The sequence below is a fragment of the Heliconius melpomene genome, chromosome 13 (assembly GCF_056956725.1).
Source record: "Heliconius melpomene rosina isolate 202511_hmr_F chromosome 13, ASM5695672v1, whole genome shotgun sequence".
Taxonomy (NCBI): domain Eukaryota; kingdom Metazoa; phylum Arthropoda; class Insecta; order Lepidoptera; family Nymphalidae; genus Heliconius; species Heliconius melpomene.
Window position 1 is genome coordinate 8,085,018 of NC_140401.1, and position 21,095 is coordinate 8,106,112.

Below are 21,095 nucleotides of genomic sequence, written 5' to 3' on the forward strand. Positions count from 1 at the left end.
ATTACTTATTTTATATTTTTATGATATTACTTATTTATTATAATAGTACCTGCCTACAGTAAAGCTTATTCTTCCCAAGTTCTACCCAAATATTTTCTATACTAAAAATTAAAAAAATATATAACGACATTATACTTACTGCCAACTAAGTTCAAAATAAGTTATCGGTCAGTGGTAACAAAACAATATAACTATAATAGAGCACTTAAGAAATTGTCGCTATTGGACTATCAGAAATCAATAGAGCTTTTATACCGAAGCTCAAAAATGATTTTCAATGTTCAGAAAATTTAATTATCAGTTTTTATGTTGCTTTTATTGTATAAAAGCTAAAAAGTACCAGTTTTTAAATATTTGTTTTGTCCTCGGTTAATTTAAAACTAGTGGCCTCCGCGCGGCTTCGCCCGCTTGACATACACGAATTAACTATTTAATTGTATTTAAGAAAAAAATATTCTGCACTCGCTGAAAGGAAACAGGATAATATATATTTTTTAAATAACTTTTATATATTCGTTTTGGTGTGAAAGCTTAACAAATGTATGTATGAGTATGACAAGTCAAATAAATAAATTTTAAACCAAAAGCCGATATGGATATGCTAAAGTAAAATTTATATTTAAAATTGAAAACAATAAATAAATGTACTAAGCAAAAAGTAAAGCGAAAATTACGGTATTCATTCTATAAACATTTAAAGTACAGTATTTTATATGTTTAGCTTTAGAATTTTTTCTATGCTATGATAATATTATGTTAACACATAGAAAAATATATTTCCACCTGAATGGGTATCTGGCGCATCTTTTGTATTAATGATGGCTACTTAGGCCTACACGACAATCGTTAAGACCAATGGTCAATTGTATTAATGGCCTCCTAAATCCTTATAGATTGCTTATGCAGGAACCTATGGAATCTATACCTACTCAAATAGTATTCGTGTCTACATATAAAAAATATTATGAATTGAACTAAAATAATTTAAAAAAATCTAGTTTTCTATTCAATTTAATAATATAAAAGTAGTATTTTTCGAAAAAAATGTATTTGTTAATTTTTTTTCTTTCATAGATTAACATAATTATTAAAAAGTGGTTTTACTAATTAAAACGCGACAACGTGACGGTGGAAGTTCGTGGATAGCTAGCTGTTGCTTTTAATTAATAGCGTCACCACGCGAAATCCACATTTTTTGTTACAATTATATTTTTCTTACAGTTTTCACAAAATAATTATTAAATAAAAATTTTAGTCCAACTACGGATAAATCTTCAGATATATCACAGGACAAATCTAAAGAAACCTTAATCAATCTTGAGTCATCCATAACTGTTGGTTTTGGGCCTTTGGTTATATCAAATATCGAAATATGGGTCACGAAAGAAAAGGGATCTTCCTCTGATCCTCGCCTTATGGTGTCAGTAATGAGGATATCAATGGTTGCTATATATAATGTGATAATAATAACGTATAAATCTGTCATCTAGGCTTAAATAGAACGTGCTTGGATAATAATTATATTTTTTTTATTTACGTGTCTTTTACACTTTTTACTATATTGTGCAGTACACTCGTATAGAGGAGCATGACCAAATTACTTATTATCAAACTAGATAAACTAGTGGAGGAAATATTTTCATTTATTCCTCTGGCAGGGTTTGAGCACCGCCACTCAATACCAATGCCGAGAATTCTGTGGAAAGTAGGAAACGGAGTGTTTTAACACTACGTTCCCTTTGTCTATCCAGATGTAATCGGAATACAGTGTGAGGCTTCAAACAAAATTAATATAAGAAATATTGTGACTAACATCAACTCAAAATACCTATTATCAGTAACTAGATGCATAAAAATATATTTATTTTCTACTTTCTCGGGTTTTGTATATTGAAGAGTTCTATCGTATCCTTATACAAATTGAAGTGTAATTCTAACTTATCCCTTTTATATTTGAATAATCCTCGATAATCTGATTTAAATAGAATATTGCTTTTATATACCTCACGTACATATAAAATTAAATGGCTGATTGTTTTGGCTTCGATTTCACCTTTGTATGAATGAAATATTTTCATTTCTCCGTTTTAGTTTACGAGAGTAATTCTTTTATTTATACTGATATATTAATAAAATTATATATTACTAATATATAATATACGGAGGTTTCACAGATTTTAGATTCAAAGTAATATATGAAATAGATACTACTCCTTGTAGAAGTTCTGAACTTTCTTCAGTAGGAACCAGCAAATTCTTCATACAATGATGGTCAGAATGTACACATTGTTGATTATGAAATTATATTATAAAGATATAGAGACTTTGTATAGACTCTATATCTTTATTTAAAAAATAAACTTACAATATATGTACGAGAATAATACTGAATAACTGAAACCAAGCAGCACTGTATAACAAAGTGGGTAAATTTACAGGGTAACCGAAAATTCATACGAAATTTGACTATCAGAAAATTTATTTACTTATTAATATTGAAATTTGAACTCTAACAACAATATTTAAAGCACATTTTTCAACTAGCAATTTATTTTTAGAAGTTATAAAGAAATATCCTGCCTCTGAAGTAAATTAAAAAATGTTATTAGAGGCTTTCCCTAATTGATTGATTGTTTGGAGATTAGGAAGCTCAAAGGTTTTTCTATTAAATAATTAACATTTCAGATTTTTGAAGTAAACTTTTAATTTTGTGGAATGGTGAGAATTTTCTTAATAATACATTATGACCAACCAAATTTTAACATAATGTTATATGTTTCTTTAGTACGTAAAGTATCCAACACTAAAATATTTTACAATTCGAACTAATAATTCTTGAGATTAGAGTTTTCAACAAAACAAACTCTTATGCTTTATAATATTAATAAAGAGTCTATTTCAAGTATTTAATATTAATTTATTTTTTAGCAAAAGCATAATAATATAAACTGTACGTATTATATATCAAAATTAATTGTTGAGAATGTAGACGTTTTAATTTTATTAATATTTAATCAAAAATAACTTTTTGTGGTAAATATAAATAACTTTTGCACTAATATTTTCAAATTTAGTCTAGACCCACAATTAATAAGTCAAAAGTGTACTGCCCTTAAACATACTTTGAACACCCACGTCAAATAATGGTTTGTATATTCCTTTAAAGTTTGACTCTCGCTTGCTGTAATCTATTCATATATTATATATAAATTAATGTGTATTTTAGTATATACATATTTTTTAATGCAAGATAAGGAATATTTAATCGTTTTTTTAAGTTACATAAATAAAATTGTTTTGACCAAAAAAAGAGAATTGCCATTGTTATAAAATATACAACGAATCTACTATTAGAGATATCTCAGGTATTCTAACGTATTTGTATGCAGTTATACAATCAATTAAATTTAATATATTATTTTACAGAATTATAGGATACATAAAAATATAATGTACTGGGATTTGAATCCGCGCCTCTTGGAAACCGTCCATGTGCTTTGACCACTGAGCTCTCTCTCATCAAGCTACGAAATTCTTATAAGCTTATTACAGTTATGTTTTAAAAAGTATTTTTCCTAAAAGTGGACAATCTGGCACTAAAACATAATAATAATAATAATAATATAATTTATGTAACCTACGTTAAAAAATGAGGACGACAGCTAGTGTTACACAATTTTGTAACTACTGGTATAAACAATTTTCAACTGTTTGAAGATACTGTTTCAAACAAAGTTCCGGGGTTGTAAAATATTCTTTATGATCTGACACATATGTAATTTATCCTTTATTTTTATGTTTTTTGTGGAACAAAAATGAATTATTTTTATTACTTAAAGTGATGTTAACAAACCGATTGATGACAACGAGATGTTCTTAAGAAGTCTCTGATTAAATGAGATAATAAAGAAAACCATAGTAGCATCCCAATATCATATGACTATACAAGCTATGATGATGGGTTCCATCGATAAATTCTTTAGAAAGATCAAGTGCGGCGTTAAGTACTGACACATATTGTCTCGAATTGATGACAAACTTGAGAGCGGAGTGTCTTGATAAACTTAAGTTGTGCGACAGCATACGTAAATGCTCTTATCTTTTGTATGGCTTACATATATTTTTGACTATAGTTCTACCAATTTAAAATAGATCTAATATACGAAAAAGTGATATTTTATAGCAGTCGTTGAAACCATCTCGTATATCTCAGAAATAAAATATATTTCAAGATATATTGCCATTTTGCATGTAATAAAAAGACGGAAAAGCTGCAGTCGTATGTTTATGTGGCGCTATAAAATAATATGATTTATTATCATTTTTCTGGACTTCACTCATATATTTTGTTGTAGTAATAAATATAAATACATATTAAAGTATCATAAGAAAGACTAGGCGTCGCCCGCAACTTTGCGTGCTAGTGCTTGGACTTTTCTTTTTGTTTCACACTGGGACACAAAGTGAAATAAAAAGAAGTGCACGTAGCAGGATAGGCAGATAATATCTGGGAACCTAGTGTTACGACACTCTGATTAAAACTCTCTCACTCTCTCTCTCTCTCTCATTAAGATTCAGTTCCGTTCCTCACTTTCTGTCGAATTCTGAAGGCATTGCGTTATATTAAAGCTTAAATTAACAAAATTTGCGGGTGTTTTATCACATTTTACATCTTTAACTACCAGTGGGTGCGCTACGGACGTTACTAAGATTTTATCGGGCCTCCCCAAAGAATTATTTGTTTGAATTGCCTGACCTCCTAATTTTAAGCTTAAACAGAAGAAATAGCTTTAAATTAAATAGATTAGGGTAACATTAGGGAAACACATGTTCATTATTTATTCGTTGACCAAATTTGAATCTGTGATAATTTCTACTCAAGTAAAAAAAAAATACTTAAATAGTTCTAGACTCAATAGTTCTCTTTAAATAATGAAATAGTTTAGTATATTAAAAAAGACATGTTATTATAACTATGCACATATGCGATGCTTTTTTCTTAATTTATTTCTATTCATTTATTAAATAAAATTTTGATTTAAATATTTTTTTACAGAAACATGGATCCCGATATAATGATTGAAGAAAAGGAGGAGGTGACGACCACCACGTCGCCCTTCACAGCGATACCCACGAACTACACTTGGCCCAGCAGTACAGACGAAAATATTAATATATACTACTTCTATAGCGTAAGTATTCTAATCAATATGTTAATTTATGGTTCCCAAAATTTTTAAAGTGATTCGATCATTTTAAAGTGATTCTATCATTTTGTGTTCCGTCTGGCAAGACCATTTATCTTGAAATCGTTTAGAGGTATTGAGCTAAACTTAATAGCAAATATCCAAATCTACGGATCCTGAGAGCACAGAAAGAAATAGCTTCTAAGTCAAGGCAATTAACAGATACGAATGTTTAAGCGATAATTCACCATCTAATCAAAAGCTATAGAGACCCTGTACCTTCAATTATGAAATTTAATAAGAATCGAGAATTTATTTATATTAAAAGCAAGAACTTATTTATATTAAGTTGTGGTAAGACTTTTCTTAATAACACTTTTTTACGTTCACAAGACTCAAATAATTTAATTTAAGCTAAATAATATTATTAGAAAAAAGTTATTACATATTCAAAGTTAATAAAATTATGAGAAACAAAGTATAATATTAATAAGAGAGAGCTTAAATAAGCTTTCCAAGTTTAAATATTTTTAGCCTAGATTTAGTTTCATATTATTTTCTTTATAAACTTTAGCGAACTACGTAAAATTTCATTATACACTGTGTTAGGACAAAGTTTAGGGCACTAGACCTCATTTTAACTATGCCGAAAGCGAAAATGTTTGTATTATTAAGAAACTGCTGGTGGCTAAGGGACTCACCCTATATCTATTTAGCTTTGAGCCACTAGTTATATAGGGGTAAATTTGTACACTATACACTAGTAGTCAAGACCGACTCTACTCGGGCGTCAATTGAATATAATAATTATTTGTTAAATATTTGTTTGCAATATAGCAATAGTCTAGCTAGGCCGTCGTGGCACAGTGACAGTAAACGTGATGGTCGTGGGTTCAACCCCCACTCGTTAATTTCTTCGTTCTGGTAACAAAACAAAGCCATAAAGGCGATATCGATATCTCAAAATTATATAACTTTATATTATTACTAGTGGACCCGGACGCGGCTACGCCTGCTTCAACTATAAGAATATTTATTAAATATATTCATGAAATTATTTCCAATTTTCATTAGAATTAGTAAGGAAATATAGGCCTAAATAATTAAAAAGAATAATAAGTAGATACATATTATTAGAAAAAATTATCTGAGTTATTGAAATGAACCAACAAAAGGATTAAAAGTAACTAAAGGATAGGTATTTCTTAATATTAGGAAAAGTACCTAAAGTATTCCGTGCGTGCGTACATAGATATCGACTCTACGAAATAATTAAACATTTCTCTCTATTAAATAGGATAATTTTAGCGGGCTATATCAAATAAAATAAGAAGAGAACCAAAGTGTAGTTTAAATTAATTATAAACAGCAAATAATTACATAAAAATTAACAATAGTTCGAAAATGTATGAAAATTTTTAAAACTGTCAACATCATCTGCCCGTTCGCGTCGGTCATACTATGCCGCCCGTAGGCTAGGTCATTTGGAATCAGTGACATCTCCTCAATTATTTATTAGAATGTTACACAGTAAACTATAATTTCAATCTAGATAAAATGCCAAAAGTGACTATTATATTCATTTTCATAAGGATCAATATCAAAATGGCGCGGTAACGGTTGCGTAGCGACGCGACGGTTGTTATTAACATGGCAGAATAAATTGCATGTCAAATTAGAAAGTACTTTAAAATATATTAGTTTATATGTATAATGTAATGTTATATAGCCTATAGCACTTCTGAAGAATGCAGCTTTCATACAAAACAAAAACAATGTAAATCGGACCAGTAGATCCAGAGATCTTAGCGTTCAAACAAACAAACAAACAAACAAACAAACAAACTCTTCCGCTTTATTATATTAGTATAGATTCTTTCATCATAAAGTATTTTTAATAGAACGGCGAAGTATTTTAGTTTATCCATTTTATTTCTTCTCAATTTATATTCGAGGCACTATATTTCAAAGTTTCCTTCTCAATTCGAGCAGTTCCGACTTGTTTAAAATCAGATTCGATAGAAGATTTGAAGATTGCTTCGAAGAATGGGTTTCTCGTGTTAAGTAACTCAAATGGGAAACTTTATGGACGCTTTATAAAAATATTTTATTAAAATTATATTGAAATATATATATGTACATCGCCGTTGTATAAAAAAATTAAGTGCTACAAAAAAAAAATAAGATAAAAACATAACTAACATAACAATTTAAATCGTTCATGGCGTAGTGGCATAGGGTTATATACAACTACATAATTATGATGATTGTGAATTCGATTTTACTTGAAAACTAATATATTTATAAAAGAATCGATTTCTTGATTTCAAAATTTTGTGCATCTATAAGAAGTGTCTTTAAATTGAACGAGGGAAAGTGGAGAAAAAAGTGTCATTATACTTACTATTTTACCTATCCTTCTGTATTTGGGATATCTGCATAACTAATTAAATATCTTATTCTTACAAACACGTATTACCTATATATCTTAGAAATTTAAAACTTCAAATATTTTCTCAAAACTTCAAAACAAATATTTGAATATACATTTTAAGACACTCGTACGAAGGCGCTATAAATTTTGTAGCTTCCTCTACATATGAAACACGAGAATCTTAGGAAATAAGAGCACAAGGGACGTCGCCTTTGAAGAAAATCCTTTACATGCAAAGATAGTCAAATCTAGCGTATTCACATACATATCTAGTAGAATTTACCTACTATTACTATATTCATTTTTATATGTTAGCTGGATATTTATATATGTATGTATATTATTAATCATTATCCCTACCCCTTCGTCGCCCCGCATTGCATAATAGCCAGAAAGAGAAAGATATTAATTAAGATATTATTTTCTCCATTTCCCAGAAAATAAGAGGAATTGCGTCATATTTGCTGAAGTAACCACCCCAGCTTCAATTAATCCGTCAAATTTTATGATTTTTTTACACCTTCTCGCTGTATCGGTCATATAGCAGTAGTAGGCAAAGGTAGCCTAGTGTTACGACACTCTGCTCCCCATTTTCTGCCCAATTCTAGAGAAATTGAACGTGAGACGTGTTGAATGGCGAAACTCAATGTCGCGCTTTGCCTCTAGACCTGAGCGAAGAAATTAAAATATTACATATTTCACTTTCCCGAGTGGAAATCGAACCCATAACTTGTTTAAAGCTACCTCCACCCTCTTATTTTTATAATGTTACAATATTTTAGGCTAATAAATAATTCGCCTACGTGTTTACGGGGATTAACGCAGTAATAACAGCTGAAAGGTTTCAATCGAGTAATGGACCTTTTCGTGGCTATCGTGACGGTGATGTGATAACGTATCAACGCCCACCGCTATTCAAATGTTACTACGAGTATGTGCTTAATATATGTGAGAAAATCTTGTTTTACATTATAAATGTTCTAAGTTTCCTTATTAATTAGGTTAAATACAAAATGAGGCTAGACGTGGGCTAGATAGGTTATGGGTTCGATTCCCACTCGAGGAAATGAAATATTATTTCGAGGTAAAACGAGGTTTTGAGTTCCGCTCAACCCGCAATGCCTCTAGGATTCGGCGGAAAATGGCGAAACTCTATCATTCAATAGTAAGACACTGCAAGGTACAATTTTAAGACACTCCCTTCCCCACTTTCCGCCCAATTTTCGAGACATTGCGTGTAAGTAGCAAAACTCAACGACGCGCTTTGTCTATCAGAGCGGGAAAATAAGAATAACTAAATATAATACTTTTATTGTAACACGTGGTTTTTATAAAATGAACTTTAATTATAGCAATAAATAATTCACTATTAGAAAATATTGAGAAAAGTCTTTTTTTATCGAAACATTTTTAAAAGTATTATAAAATTGATAGTTTTATTTTCCTGAAAAAAGAGATCAGAGAGTTGTCTGACAAAGTGATTTTGTACGAATTCTTTTTCAATAAACTTAAAGAATAAGAATATCTATCATAACAGTCTAAAATTTTTTTAATAAAAAACTATGTGATGCTTCCATAATCGGTTTATTGTAAATGTTTAATAAGAACGAAGCAATGGCTGTGTAAAACTGTATGCATACAGTTGCATGTTCGACTCCTGCTAGGCGATAAAAAATATTACGGCACTCAGCACAAAATTAATCTAAAAAAATAGTGAAAAGAGCAGAATGGTGTATTTTAAAGATTCAGTTTAATTAGGAAATGAACCACCCTATTTTATACATTTATAATATACGATATATGTTGAACTAAATTTTATTCTCATGCTTGCTTCACAAAAGAACGGAAACAGAAAAAAATGAATGGCATTTTCGAATTGTTATTCGGCAACACACTTGGCAGTCGTCGTTTTTCACCCGAAGCCACTGTCAATACCTTTTAAATTTATGTCGGTGCATACCATCGACTTTGATACGCACAGACAAGTATAGAACATTGAACTATTTTTATCCGACGGTCTTATATTAGTTGGTTGTATTTATATAATAGTTAAAATATAAACAAAGTTGAATAGTTCACAGTCTTCCACAAGAAATACTCAAGAACATTCTTTCATCATAGCTATTTGAATACTGCAAGTGCTAATAAATTTTCTTAAACATTTTCATGTACAAGAGGTGTACAAGAGATTTTCATACAAAAATATGTTGCTTTTTTTAGCTTCTCGCTGTATTTCGCACATAATAGGATAGGCAGAAGGAACCTGGGAACTTTGTGTTAAAATATTCCGTTCCCATTTATCCACTTGCGTTCCCCACTTTTCTTTGAATCGTCGGCAAAATCTGTTAAAAAAATAACAAAAAAGAAATTCTTGATTACTGTATATACAAGAAATATAAATCACCGAATTAAATATAGAGTTCAGTTAAATTACTCAATAACTTTTTTTTAAGTATGCATTAGTTAAATATACATAAATTATCAGCTGCACACACCAGAGCGAAGAAATGGAAATATAAACGTAAATAAATATTTCACTTCCTTGAGCGGGGATCGAACTCACAACCGTCGCGTTACAGTCGCACCCATGTGCCGCTACACCATGACGGCCTTAATATATTTGTACATAAATCATGGAAATGCATAACTATACTTATATACTAAGTTTAAGTGTTCCAATGGATTTTAGCCAAATAGGTTTTTCATCACAGCACTTAGCACTTGGATATTTTTCACAATAACCTGTCAACACTAAAGTACATTCAATATTTCATGTCAACATCGTAAATTACTTTGTTTGCAAAGTGTACATTTAAGAAGCCAATCAACTTGACGAAGGCCTGGTACGCCAGGTATACTCCTATATTTTGGTGTAGGTACCTACCATATATACCGCAAATCTTTGTTTTCAAGAGATTCGGTTTCAATCGATAGTTTATTTAGTACTGTTTTGATATTGATTAAAATTTTGATAGTATCGCTTATTTTATATAGTGTAGTTTATATTGTTAATCTATTTGTCTTTATTTACAAATTACTTATAAGATTCATATCTGTAAGAAGGAAAGATTTTTTGTGATAGATTAAAATAAAAATTCAATAAATATATTTTTAAAGGTGTCTGGGGAATCAGTTACGTTACGTATTATTATTAAAAGTTTATCTAATTTATCTGTTTTATTATTATTATAGTATGGTACATAGAAGAAATGTTATTTATTGTAATTTTATTTTTCGTAGTACTATAATCGATTATTTTTACTCGATATAAATAATCGATTACAATACTACGAAAATAAAATATTTGTAAATTTTAATGTACTTATTAGTGCATTATTAATAAATAAACAGTATAAATAAATAAAATATCAATTAATTACAAAAATACACAAGAAATCTGTTCTTACCTAACTGAGGACTTTTCCATTTCATAACACAGACTTTTTTCCAGTCGATCCAGTTCACCGTGATGTGGGTGCTGTTTGTGTTGATCGTACTCCTCAATGGATCTGTCATAGCTGCGTTGTTGTGCACCAACGCTAGGAAGAGCAGGATGAATTTCTTTATCATGCAATTGGCTATCGCAGGTAATAATATTATTTTTGTTTTTATTTCTTTAATTTCAAGTCAGATGGTTATTGTACAGCCCTATTGTACATTTTATATCTTTAGAGGAACCTTCAATCTACAAATAGGCATTATAATCCACTGAGTCAAATCAGAACCTACGATCCCAACCCCTATCCCGAATAGCTATATTCGGTGAGCTTGGTGGAACTCAACCTTATTGTTAAGACACTCCGTTCTCAATTTCGGAGACATTTCCTGTTGTGTGGTAAAACTTAATGTAGAGCTTTCTCTTGTTACTAGAGCAAATAATCGAAAATAATTCATTCATCGTCAACCTCTTCACTCTCTCGATTTCTCTGCCACCAACTTTCGTAAAGTAAAGAAAAGTCAATTATGTAAGATTATAATATACTTGGCGGAAGGACGGAAAAATAAATAAATATTTACTCAACATTCTAAAAATATTGATGTGTATTTACAGATTTGTTGTAAGATAGAAACACTTTAGAACATGTTTTCTATCGAGATTGTTTACTTATTTTCCACATGATATAAAAATAAAGATGATGGTATATCTCAAATCTTTTGTTTTTATTCGTTCCGATGATTGCAAAGCTTGCTAGAGTGTAAAATATAGGAAAGCTCGAATGATTTTAAAGTACTATAAATTTAGGTGTTTAAAACTTTTAATCTGGCATTAAAAACATAAAAGTAAAAATGGGAGCCAAGTTTAATAAGTAGGCTCTAATTTTTTAGATAATGCTAAAATTTATATATCTATTGTTCATGCAATAAATTGTACACAAACAAAATAAATATGTACACTTAAAAGATATGATAATTAAGTTTAGTAGAGATAGCAGTTTTAAATGCCACCGTCTGTCGAAAATGTTGTCAAGGCAAAAACTAATCGTAAATGTTCCTTAAAATAATTAATATTTAAAGAAAATATATAGAATTCAGTTATGTTATATTAGAAACGGTATTAAAATAGGTATATTGTTAAAAACTAAGAAAAATATATTACACATTTATTTGTACTGTGATTTTGTTAGGTAATCTTAAAATTGTTCGTCCTTTTATACATAAAGTAAACAAAGTGATCCCTGAGGGGATTCTCCTATTGTAATAATGATACAACCTTTATATATTATAAGGGTATGAATTTAGGCTAATTTTATTATTTACACTGTGTATTACATCAAAGAAAGCCAATAACCAGTTTAATATATTTGTCTGTATATTTTTTTTGTATATTTAAAATTAAGACTACTATAAAAAACATAGAGTTTAATAGATTTATATTTTTTTTTGTAATATTTTTTAATCAATAAAAAGGGATGTTCCAATTCTGCTTTGTTAGAATGTGGGTACAAAATTTTGCAAGTATAAAGATTAATTTTTAAATTGTTTTTGATTTTGTTTTGATACTGAAAAGAAAGGTTTATACGAGGCACGTATTATACACAGAATATTTAAAAAATCCATAAAAATCTAAACAAAACCTCTTTTTTTAAAGAAAAATGCACAAAAACAAAAAAATATTATATTCATAGCGAGAAAATTCCACGAATGATCCCTCGTTAATCAGTATACCGCGAAAATTTCATTTTATCTAAAGAGCTTTAGCCTCTAACAACGTTTAATAAACACGAAACTTCCTCATGTTTCTGCTTGTATTTTTAAAGAATCTACAATTTTTCCATCACTTTATTATAAATGAAGTAACGTTTAGTCCAAACATCGCGATTGTAAATAAACGGCGTATCAACTCGAATGAACCAGAGCTGGCCGTGAGAATTATTTCTGTACAAATCTGGTTTTTATAACTCGACAATAAGGAATATCGACTTATCTTTTTATAATATTTTCTCGTTTACTTTAGTTTTTGCGTAAATAATGCGGATTTACGTGATTCAATCTCACGTAAGTAAATTCAAATAGGTTATTTACGTATAAAATACTAAAGTTGTCAGACCATGCTATCTTTGGAAATCGGGGCAAGTTTTGTTTTGTATTTTAATTCACCCACTCTCTTGTATTACGCATTGTAATGGCGATGACAAGAGAAATGTTTTGTCACTATATTTACTGTTATAATGTATTTTTTCTCATAAACACGATAATATTGTGTGTTTTACAGTTAAATAATTCAATGTGATTATATATCTTATCTTTTTAACATTTTTATAAGGTTATTCCACAATTTAGAAAGAAAAATACTTATTTACAAAAGTAATTATAGTCTCCTTTGTTATACAAATAATAATCATATAAATATCTGAAAATCAAATTAAGCACTGAAAGCGCTGTGTTGTGTTCCGCATCTCAACATGCGATGTCTCCAAAATTACTGGGAAAGTGGAAGCAGAGTGTCTTAACACAAAGTTCTCCTTATCGAGTTAGTGAGTTAGTAAAGTTAAAAAGAAAAGGAAATCTTATTAAATATATATATAAAAGTTAATATTACAGTATTTTCCAATTATAACAACTTCATTTTTATCACGGACAAGTTATTAAGTGCCTTAAGTGCTTTGTCAGATGCTGTAAGATCTTAAACTGTGGATACTCTCTTTTATTATCGTTTTATTTGTTTTATTGTCAGATAATACAAAAATTACTGCTAAATTGTTACTTTTAAAGCATATTATACCTACTTTAATAGATCCATATCTAATACTTCGTCTAGACAAAAAAAAATCTTTCTTTTTTCATTTACCCTTAGTAACTACAATTTTATTGTATCTGTTTATATGAATTTTCTATTAAAATGTCTTCACATTCAATTGCATAGATTTGGAGTGTATGCAAAAACTTTGGAAAATATCGTTCGAGTTGTAATAACGTTATTTGATTTCTCATTCGTGTCCATTTGTATTCAAGTAGATTTTTTAAATTTATATATATATTTTTTGTTCCGAGGGAACCTGGAACGTAATGTTAAGTAAGACACGCCAATACTCTTAATGGGAAGTAATACACTTTCGTTCCCTAATTTAAGCCGAATCCTCAAGGCATTGCGTGTTGAGTGGCAAAATTAATATTAAATATTTTATTTCCTCGAGTTGGAATCGAACCCACAACCCGTCGCGATTATAAGGCGGGCTTGTGCCCGTGCACCACGACTGGCGTCCTAGAACGAAATTCTTCAAACGAATTAATAGAAACACTTAATTTTTTTGGATAAAGAATGACATATAAATTAATTATGTGTACAGTGTAGGGCGACTTTAAAACAAACTGATGCGTTTTAATAAAATGTCGTGATATAATTTTTCTCACGAGTCCAGTGACACTTTGACAGGTTGTAATTTGTACAGTGTCTGACACAGTCAAGTATAAACTTTTGTATATATTTTTAAAAGCTATGGTGTCATCTTATTCTTATTAATTAATGTAAAATTGTCAGTATTAAATTTTTTGCAAATGGTAAATTTTTGTAAGATATTTCTGATGTTAATATAACAACTGCAAAATGCCTCCAGTACGTTAATTATTATATGATGTAAATATTTATGGTATATTGATGGTAATGTAACATATAGTATTAATATATAAGAAGAGCAATAAATTGTACCCAAATAGTTTAACCATTGTTAATAAAATCCCTACAAAATAGAATCAGTATACGCTTATCGGTAATTGGGATATAAATTTTATTAACATACTGACAAGTTGATCCTGGCCTTACTTTCGATATTTCAGGATTAAGGAGGATTTTATATAATGTAGATATAATTTTAAACTGTTTTCTAGTTTATGTCTTTATAATGTTAGAGCTATATTTCAAAAAAATATGAATCCAATTGTTTTGTTGCCTTTATTTTTAATAATATTTGTACTTTTTTTAAATAATTATATTTATTAAGCTAAGCTACAGGCTATCAATCTAGGAAATGTTTTTTTTCAGGCTCTTACTTTTAAATGTCGTTTTTGCCAATTAATTCTATTTACATAAAAAATACATATTTTTCTTCTACAGATTTGTTCGTGGGATTAATAAACGTATTCGTCGACATCGTGCAGAAAATGACCATAGCGTGGCTGGCTGGCGAATTCATGTGTAAACTAGTGAGATTCCTTCAGGTAAAATAAAACTCGAAACGTATATTGAATTCTTACTGTAAACGCGTGAAAACAGCGTTGAGTTTCAGCACTCGACACGGGATATCTCAAGTTTAGTAGGAAAATGGAGATCGGAGAGTCTTGTCGGAATAAAACTGGAGTTGTTCATATTAAAGCATAAAGCTAGTAAAATAAACATAAATTGTACTTTAATTGGAGAGATCGTTCAAAATATTTTCGACACTCGACCTATTTCCATTATTCTGTTATAGCGGATTGATAGTTTTATATACCTTGTTTCTTTTTTATGGCTTATAAATGTTTCAAGAGTCTTTTATAATATTTTTCTTTGTGGTTTATATTTTTGTTGTTTTAAATGTTTACATGAATTTCTAGCTACCATAATTTTTTCTACAACAAAGAATAGAAATAAAGTTGTCTAATATAAATAAAATATAATAGAGATCCAGGTATTTAATAATTGTAATTTATTTATTGTGTATTGAATTGAATTGAATTGAAATTGTTTTATATTGAATAAAATTAAGGAAAAGAAAAAATATACAAAAATATGTCTGTAATATATAAAAAAATATTACCTATTGAGTAAGATTATACGGCTACGGCTTGAATATATTTATATTATTACAATTTTTAACTTAGTAAGCCAAGACACGCCGTTCAAATTTTCCGCTCAATTTTCAATTCAATTATATAGGAACCTTATTGCTTTATATTGAAAATTTTGAAACCTTACTATTGACCTATTAAAAGTAAGCTTAATATTCACTTGTCGCTAGTGTCACGTGTCATTGCATAATTGTAATACAATTTAACTGTATACATATTCATATTAATTTTATTTGTTCGAGTTTCAACTGGATAAATTTCAATAAAACGAATCGTTGTACATTCTATATCTGTAAACAAATATAGTTTTTTTTTTTTATTTGTATTCAAATATATATACATTCTAATATAGGTACATATGTATGTAGGTGTAGTACATGAGAGACGGAGGGAGAGTGGGACTGCAGTCAGTCCCCACTATTTTTGTGTCCTCGCTCTGATAGTCAAAGAATGTGCAGTGTTCAATCACTAATAAGTAATAAAGTATAAGTTCAATCACTAATAAATAAAGATAAGTTAATAAAGTTGAAATTCACCGTATATAATTTCAAGTAATTGCTATTAACTATAGATAATTATTTCATTATTAAATATATGATTCGTCTTACAATGGGAGAACACAGAGAAAAGTGAAAAACGGAGTATGTTAAGGGAGTGGAGTGACACTAGGAAGCTAAAAAACATAATAATAAAAAAATATTCATTAGAGAAGTTGTTGTCAGGTATATGTCAATTCGATTTTTTATATATTAAAGAAATATTTGCGTTATTTTACTTACTAATTCATGTTTTTATTATTCTACAGGGGGTGGTCATGTATGCATCTACATATGTTTTAGTGGCTCTAAGTATAGATAGATGTGACGCGATCACCAATCCTATGAATTTTTCCGGAAGCTGTAAGTTCTAAAAAACATTATTAATTATTTATTTATTTTTAAGGTTTAAAAATTGATATCTTGTAAATAAATTAAATTAATATATAAAATGCAATTACCTGCTTTCTATAAAAACATCATAATAATATTTGAATATGTTAAAAATATATTCAAAGTCCTTGCACTAACTAAGAATGTAACTTCTCATCTAATTACGGTGAAACTCCTGGGGAAAATAAGCTTCTTTTAAACTATGGGATCTTAATGGACTATGTCTTTTCTTTTTATTATAATAGAGTACATTTAAAGATAAACTTACAAAGAATATATGTACCGTGCACTCATTTAAGGATGTTAAGGTTCTTTCTCCACTTCTGCTATATTTCACTTTAGCTATGTCAGCGATATTCTTATAAGTATTTATGTATAAATGTTTTTTTTAATAAAATTACTACAAAGTGAAATGATTTAGATGGACAAGACGAAAGTCGAGCTTTAGTACGCAAAATTTGAAATAGAAAGATGAGAACAGTGATATTAAAAATGTCCAAAAATATAGTAGAACAAATATATTTATATATATTCTATGGATTTTCATCATTTCTATAATGTTACAATAATTAAAAACATTCAATGTTTAAAATTAACGTCAAACAACTAACATTAATCGTATATTTTATAGCTTGGGAAAAACAAAATTTCCTACTGAAGTAAGATCCTAAATGAGGCTATTATACTAAGGAAACCATGTGCAGTTGGACAGTTATTATATATTATATACGTTTTTTATTTTTCAGGGAATCGTGCACGAGGCCTTATTGTGACAGCGTGGCTTCTAAGCATTGTGTTCTCCATACCTATACTCGTTTTATACCATGTTAAGGAAGTACAAGGTAAGATTTTTATATGTTTCGTGTACTTTTGGAGTTTTTATAGTCATTAATTAAATAAACTAATAATCTTCAAAATAATCTTTATAAATAAAGAAATTTTTTAAGCCTTAAATTAATTAGTTAAAGTTTCAATAATTTTTATTATAACTTAAAATTTTGCCATTTTAAATCATATTTGAATATAAAACTTAACAAAAGAGAAATTTCTCGTTAATAAATTTACAACTTATCTACTCAACTTATATACTCAGCCATTTTATTACCGAAAATGACTTTTTTCAACAAATCATAAAGATATTGAAACTTTATATTTTATTTTTGGATTTTGACAGGTTTATTTACAGAATTAAACAAGGTAGATAGAAGGAATTTAGAGTTAAGACATTCCATTCACTTCTTTCCACCCATTTTAAAGACATTGCGTATTGAATTTTGTGTTGAATGTCGAAAATTAACGCTGTGTTTTGTCTCATTAAATTAGGAAAATGAAAACAGGCTATATGTGTTTTTTTTGGTAGATTTAAAAAAAACTACTAAATCGATTCCTATAAAATTTGTATGGAACCATCTGTGGAGTATAGTTTATTAGTTTACGAAACTGAAAATATTAACATAAAATTAGTACCTACGCTACGTAGTGATCTATGACGTCATCTTGATACTTATTATTATAAGTCATTCATTATTATTTTACGAGGAGAACTTGCCAGCAGAATTATTTTTTTTATTAGATACGTCTACATGAGAAGATTAATAAATATGAAATTCAGCAGTATATTTTTATTTTCCTATGAACGAACATACATATAGCTCATAATAATATGATAAAGAAGTTGTATACGTTTTTTTCTGCCACAAAATATATATACATAGTATAATTTTATAGTAATCACAATCAGTATTCTTTACTCCTTTAAGTCTTTTTTGATTAAGTCAAATGTTAAAATCAATAATTTTATCAACTTAATTTACCTTTATGGTATGTCTCACGTACCTGTCTAACCGCAATGGTTGTTAGTCCAACACACACAGTGAACACTCATAATTGGTCTCTGGGAAGAAAAAATATGTCGTTAAGTTCGAAATGTCGCAATGTCTCGAATTCAGTAAGAAGAGAATCCCTGGAATGCCTTGACACTAGTTTCTCTTTATATAACCTTCTAGATAGAGGAGAAAACCTAAAGATAAAAAATGCGTGTACTTGTATTATATATAGCCATTAGATTACAAAAACAGCTTTAAAAACGGACTCTAAATAAATAAAATGTCAACAGTTTTGTATTTTTAATAGTGTTTTACGGTAAAGTCAAACAGAGACCAGATAATAACTACTAATGCCTAATCTTTGATTTCCCAAGACATCGCAAGTGTAAATACAAAGAAAAGACTAAGAAGGTTTTTGGTTGTCCATATTCTAAAGGTCGCTCACATTTATTTTTTGGGCCCTAGAGACTTTGAATTGTTTAGAAAGAATTATTTTGATTTACATTTTGATAATGTTTTAAGTTCATTTCAAAATGAACTTAAAAACAGCTTAACGAAAGATATAAGCTATAATAACCACAGATTTCTTATTAATATAAAGCACCCCAGAAAAAATTATTACAAAAACATAAAATAACATTTCAACTCTCAACTCAACTTCTTACAGGTCAGCTGCAATGCTGGATAGATTTGGGGGAAGCCCGAAACTGGCAGATTTGGATGACTCTTGTCTCAATAATGATCTTCGTGCTACCCGCCCTGGCAATAGCAGCGTGCTACGCGGTTATAGTACTGACGATATGGACCAAGAGCAAGGCTGTGGTCATGAGTCCTCCAATTAACTCTAGCAGAACGAAAACTCTTAGAAATGGTAAGTCCATATCTTTTGGTTTTGGTGAAAAAGTATGTTAATATAAAAAAGTTTTTTAACAATTAAGCCGCCTAATATATACCATATACTTATCAATTATATACTAAATGGAACGTGTGGAACGGAGTGTCTCACAACTAAAAAATATATAAGACGAAATAATCTTAAGCCCAAATATTGTTTTGCAAAAGTTAAACGAATATTTTTATTTTTTAATTTGCATATTAAATTTGCATATTTTATTATATAAAAAATATATATTGATATTTCAATTTTTCAATCACAATCTTTACTTTTTACTCTAATACCTCAGTGAATAATAGTTACCTTAAAGAAAAAAAATCATGACAATTTTTTTGACACAATATCTTTGAACGTTTCAGGGCAGGTAGAATGCGACCCGGATTCACGGCGCGCCAGCTCCAGAGGTCTAATACCGAGAGCGAAAATCAAAAGCGTGAAAATGACTTTTGTCATTGTGTTCGGTAAATATTTTGTCGTAGAAGCTATAGATGTAGCTTCGATTTCATTCGTAGCAAATTTGTCGAACTAAATATTTTAAATTGACATAACTTTTTTATTTATGAACCGATTGTAATAAAACAAACCCTATATATTTTCGGAAGCTTGCCAAAATCCAATAGTGAAAACCGCATTTAAATTGCTTAAGGCGATTCTGAGGTACGCGATAACAAACGCACAGACAAACGGACAAACAGAAAAAAAAATTAAAAATCATTGTTTTTGGTTTTATTAGGTTAATAAAAAATCCCAATAATATTTTTTTTAAATATCTTCCAAGTACAGACACCGACCCTCTTACGATTTTATTATAAGTATAGATATGGATTATTTTTTTATATTTGAGGCCGTCGTGAAATGGCAAATGGCACCGCATTTGATTGTATCTGGATGATTGTGGGTTCGATTCTCAATCGTAGGAATGATTAATTCAATACAACAAACAAACACCATTTTAACAGTTATCTTATTATGATCACGCGGGCGAAGCCCTAAAAAATGATACTAGTTAGTTCGTAAATAATTATTATGCAAAATAACACATGTTCATCAATAAATAACCTCTGTCTCACACAAACACGTATAATTTTAGTCTTAAATTTGATTAATTATTATTGCCCGACAAACAGACGATCGATATTTTCTCTTCTACTTCTGTTAAAATATTTTTAAAAACGCCCGACCTCGATACAGTTCAAGAGCAATATAATGTATGAGTATTTTTAAATTGCGTTACTTTTAACTTCCTGACTGATATATAACGCATCTGCTGTTTTGACAACACATTCTTTACACAAACATTTTACTTCTACTTGATCTTCAGCACTAACCGTTTAATATAACTATATTTTTTTGGTTTATTGTTATCCCATCCTGAGGAAATTTTTGAGGCGAAGTGGCGGAATTCAACGCCGGGCTTTTGCATTGATGCCAGAGCGAAGAAATGAAAATATTAAGAAATATAGATTGATTGTTTTATTTTATATTTTTCAATTAAGAAAATGTTTTAAAAATAGTCATTCACGTAATAAAAGATTATTTTTACTTTGGTCTGTTTAGATT

The 21,095-nt window shown here is 29.1% G+C and overlaps 1 protein-coding gene across 1 annotated transcript in view; it reads left to right on the forward strand.

Annotated features, from left to right (window-relative positions):
- Window positions 1-21,095, forward strand: part of LOC146532811 (cardioacceleratory peptide receptor-like) — a 75,838-nt gene that overhangs the window by 50,169 nt on the left and 4,574 nt on the right. The window contains exons 2-8 of the mRNA XM_085196680.1: window positions 5,057-5,192; window positions 11,072-11,207; window positions 15,173-15,276; window positions 16,691-16,784; window positions 17,561-17,656; window positions 19,308-19,511; window positions 19,895-19,996. Coding sequence (XP_085052806.1) covers window positions 5,061-5,192; window positions 11,072-11,207; window positions 15,173-15,276; window positions 16,691-16,784; window positions 17,561-17,656; window positions 19,308-19,511; window positions 19,895-19,996 — 868 coding nt within the window. The 5' untranslated portion in view covers window positions 5,057-5,060. The remainder of the gene's footprint in view (window positions 1-5,056; window positions 5,193-11,071; window positions 11,208-15,172; window positions 15,277-16,690; window positions 16,785-17,560; window positions 17,657-19,307; window positions 19,512-19,894; window positions 19,997-21,095) is intronic.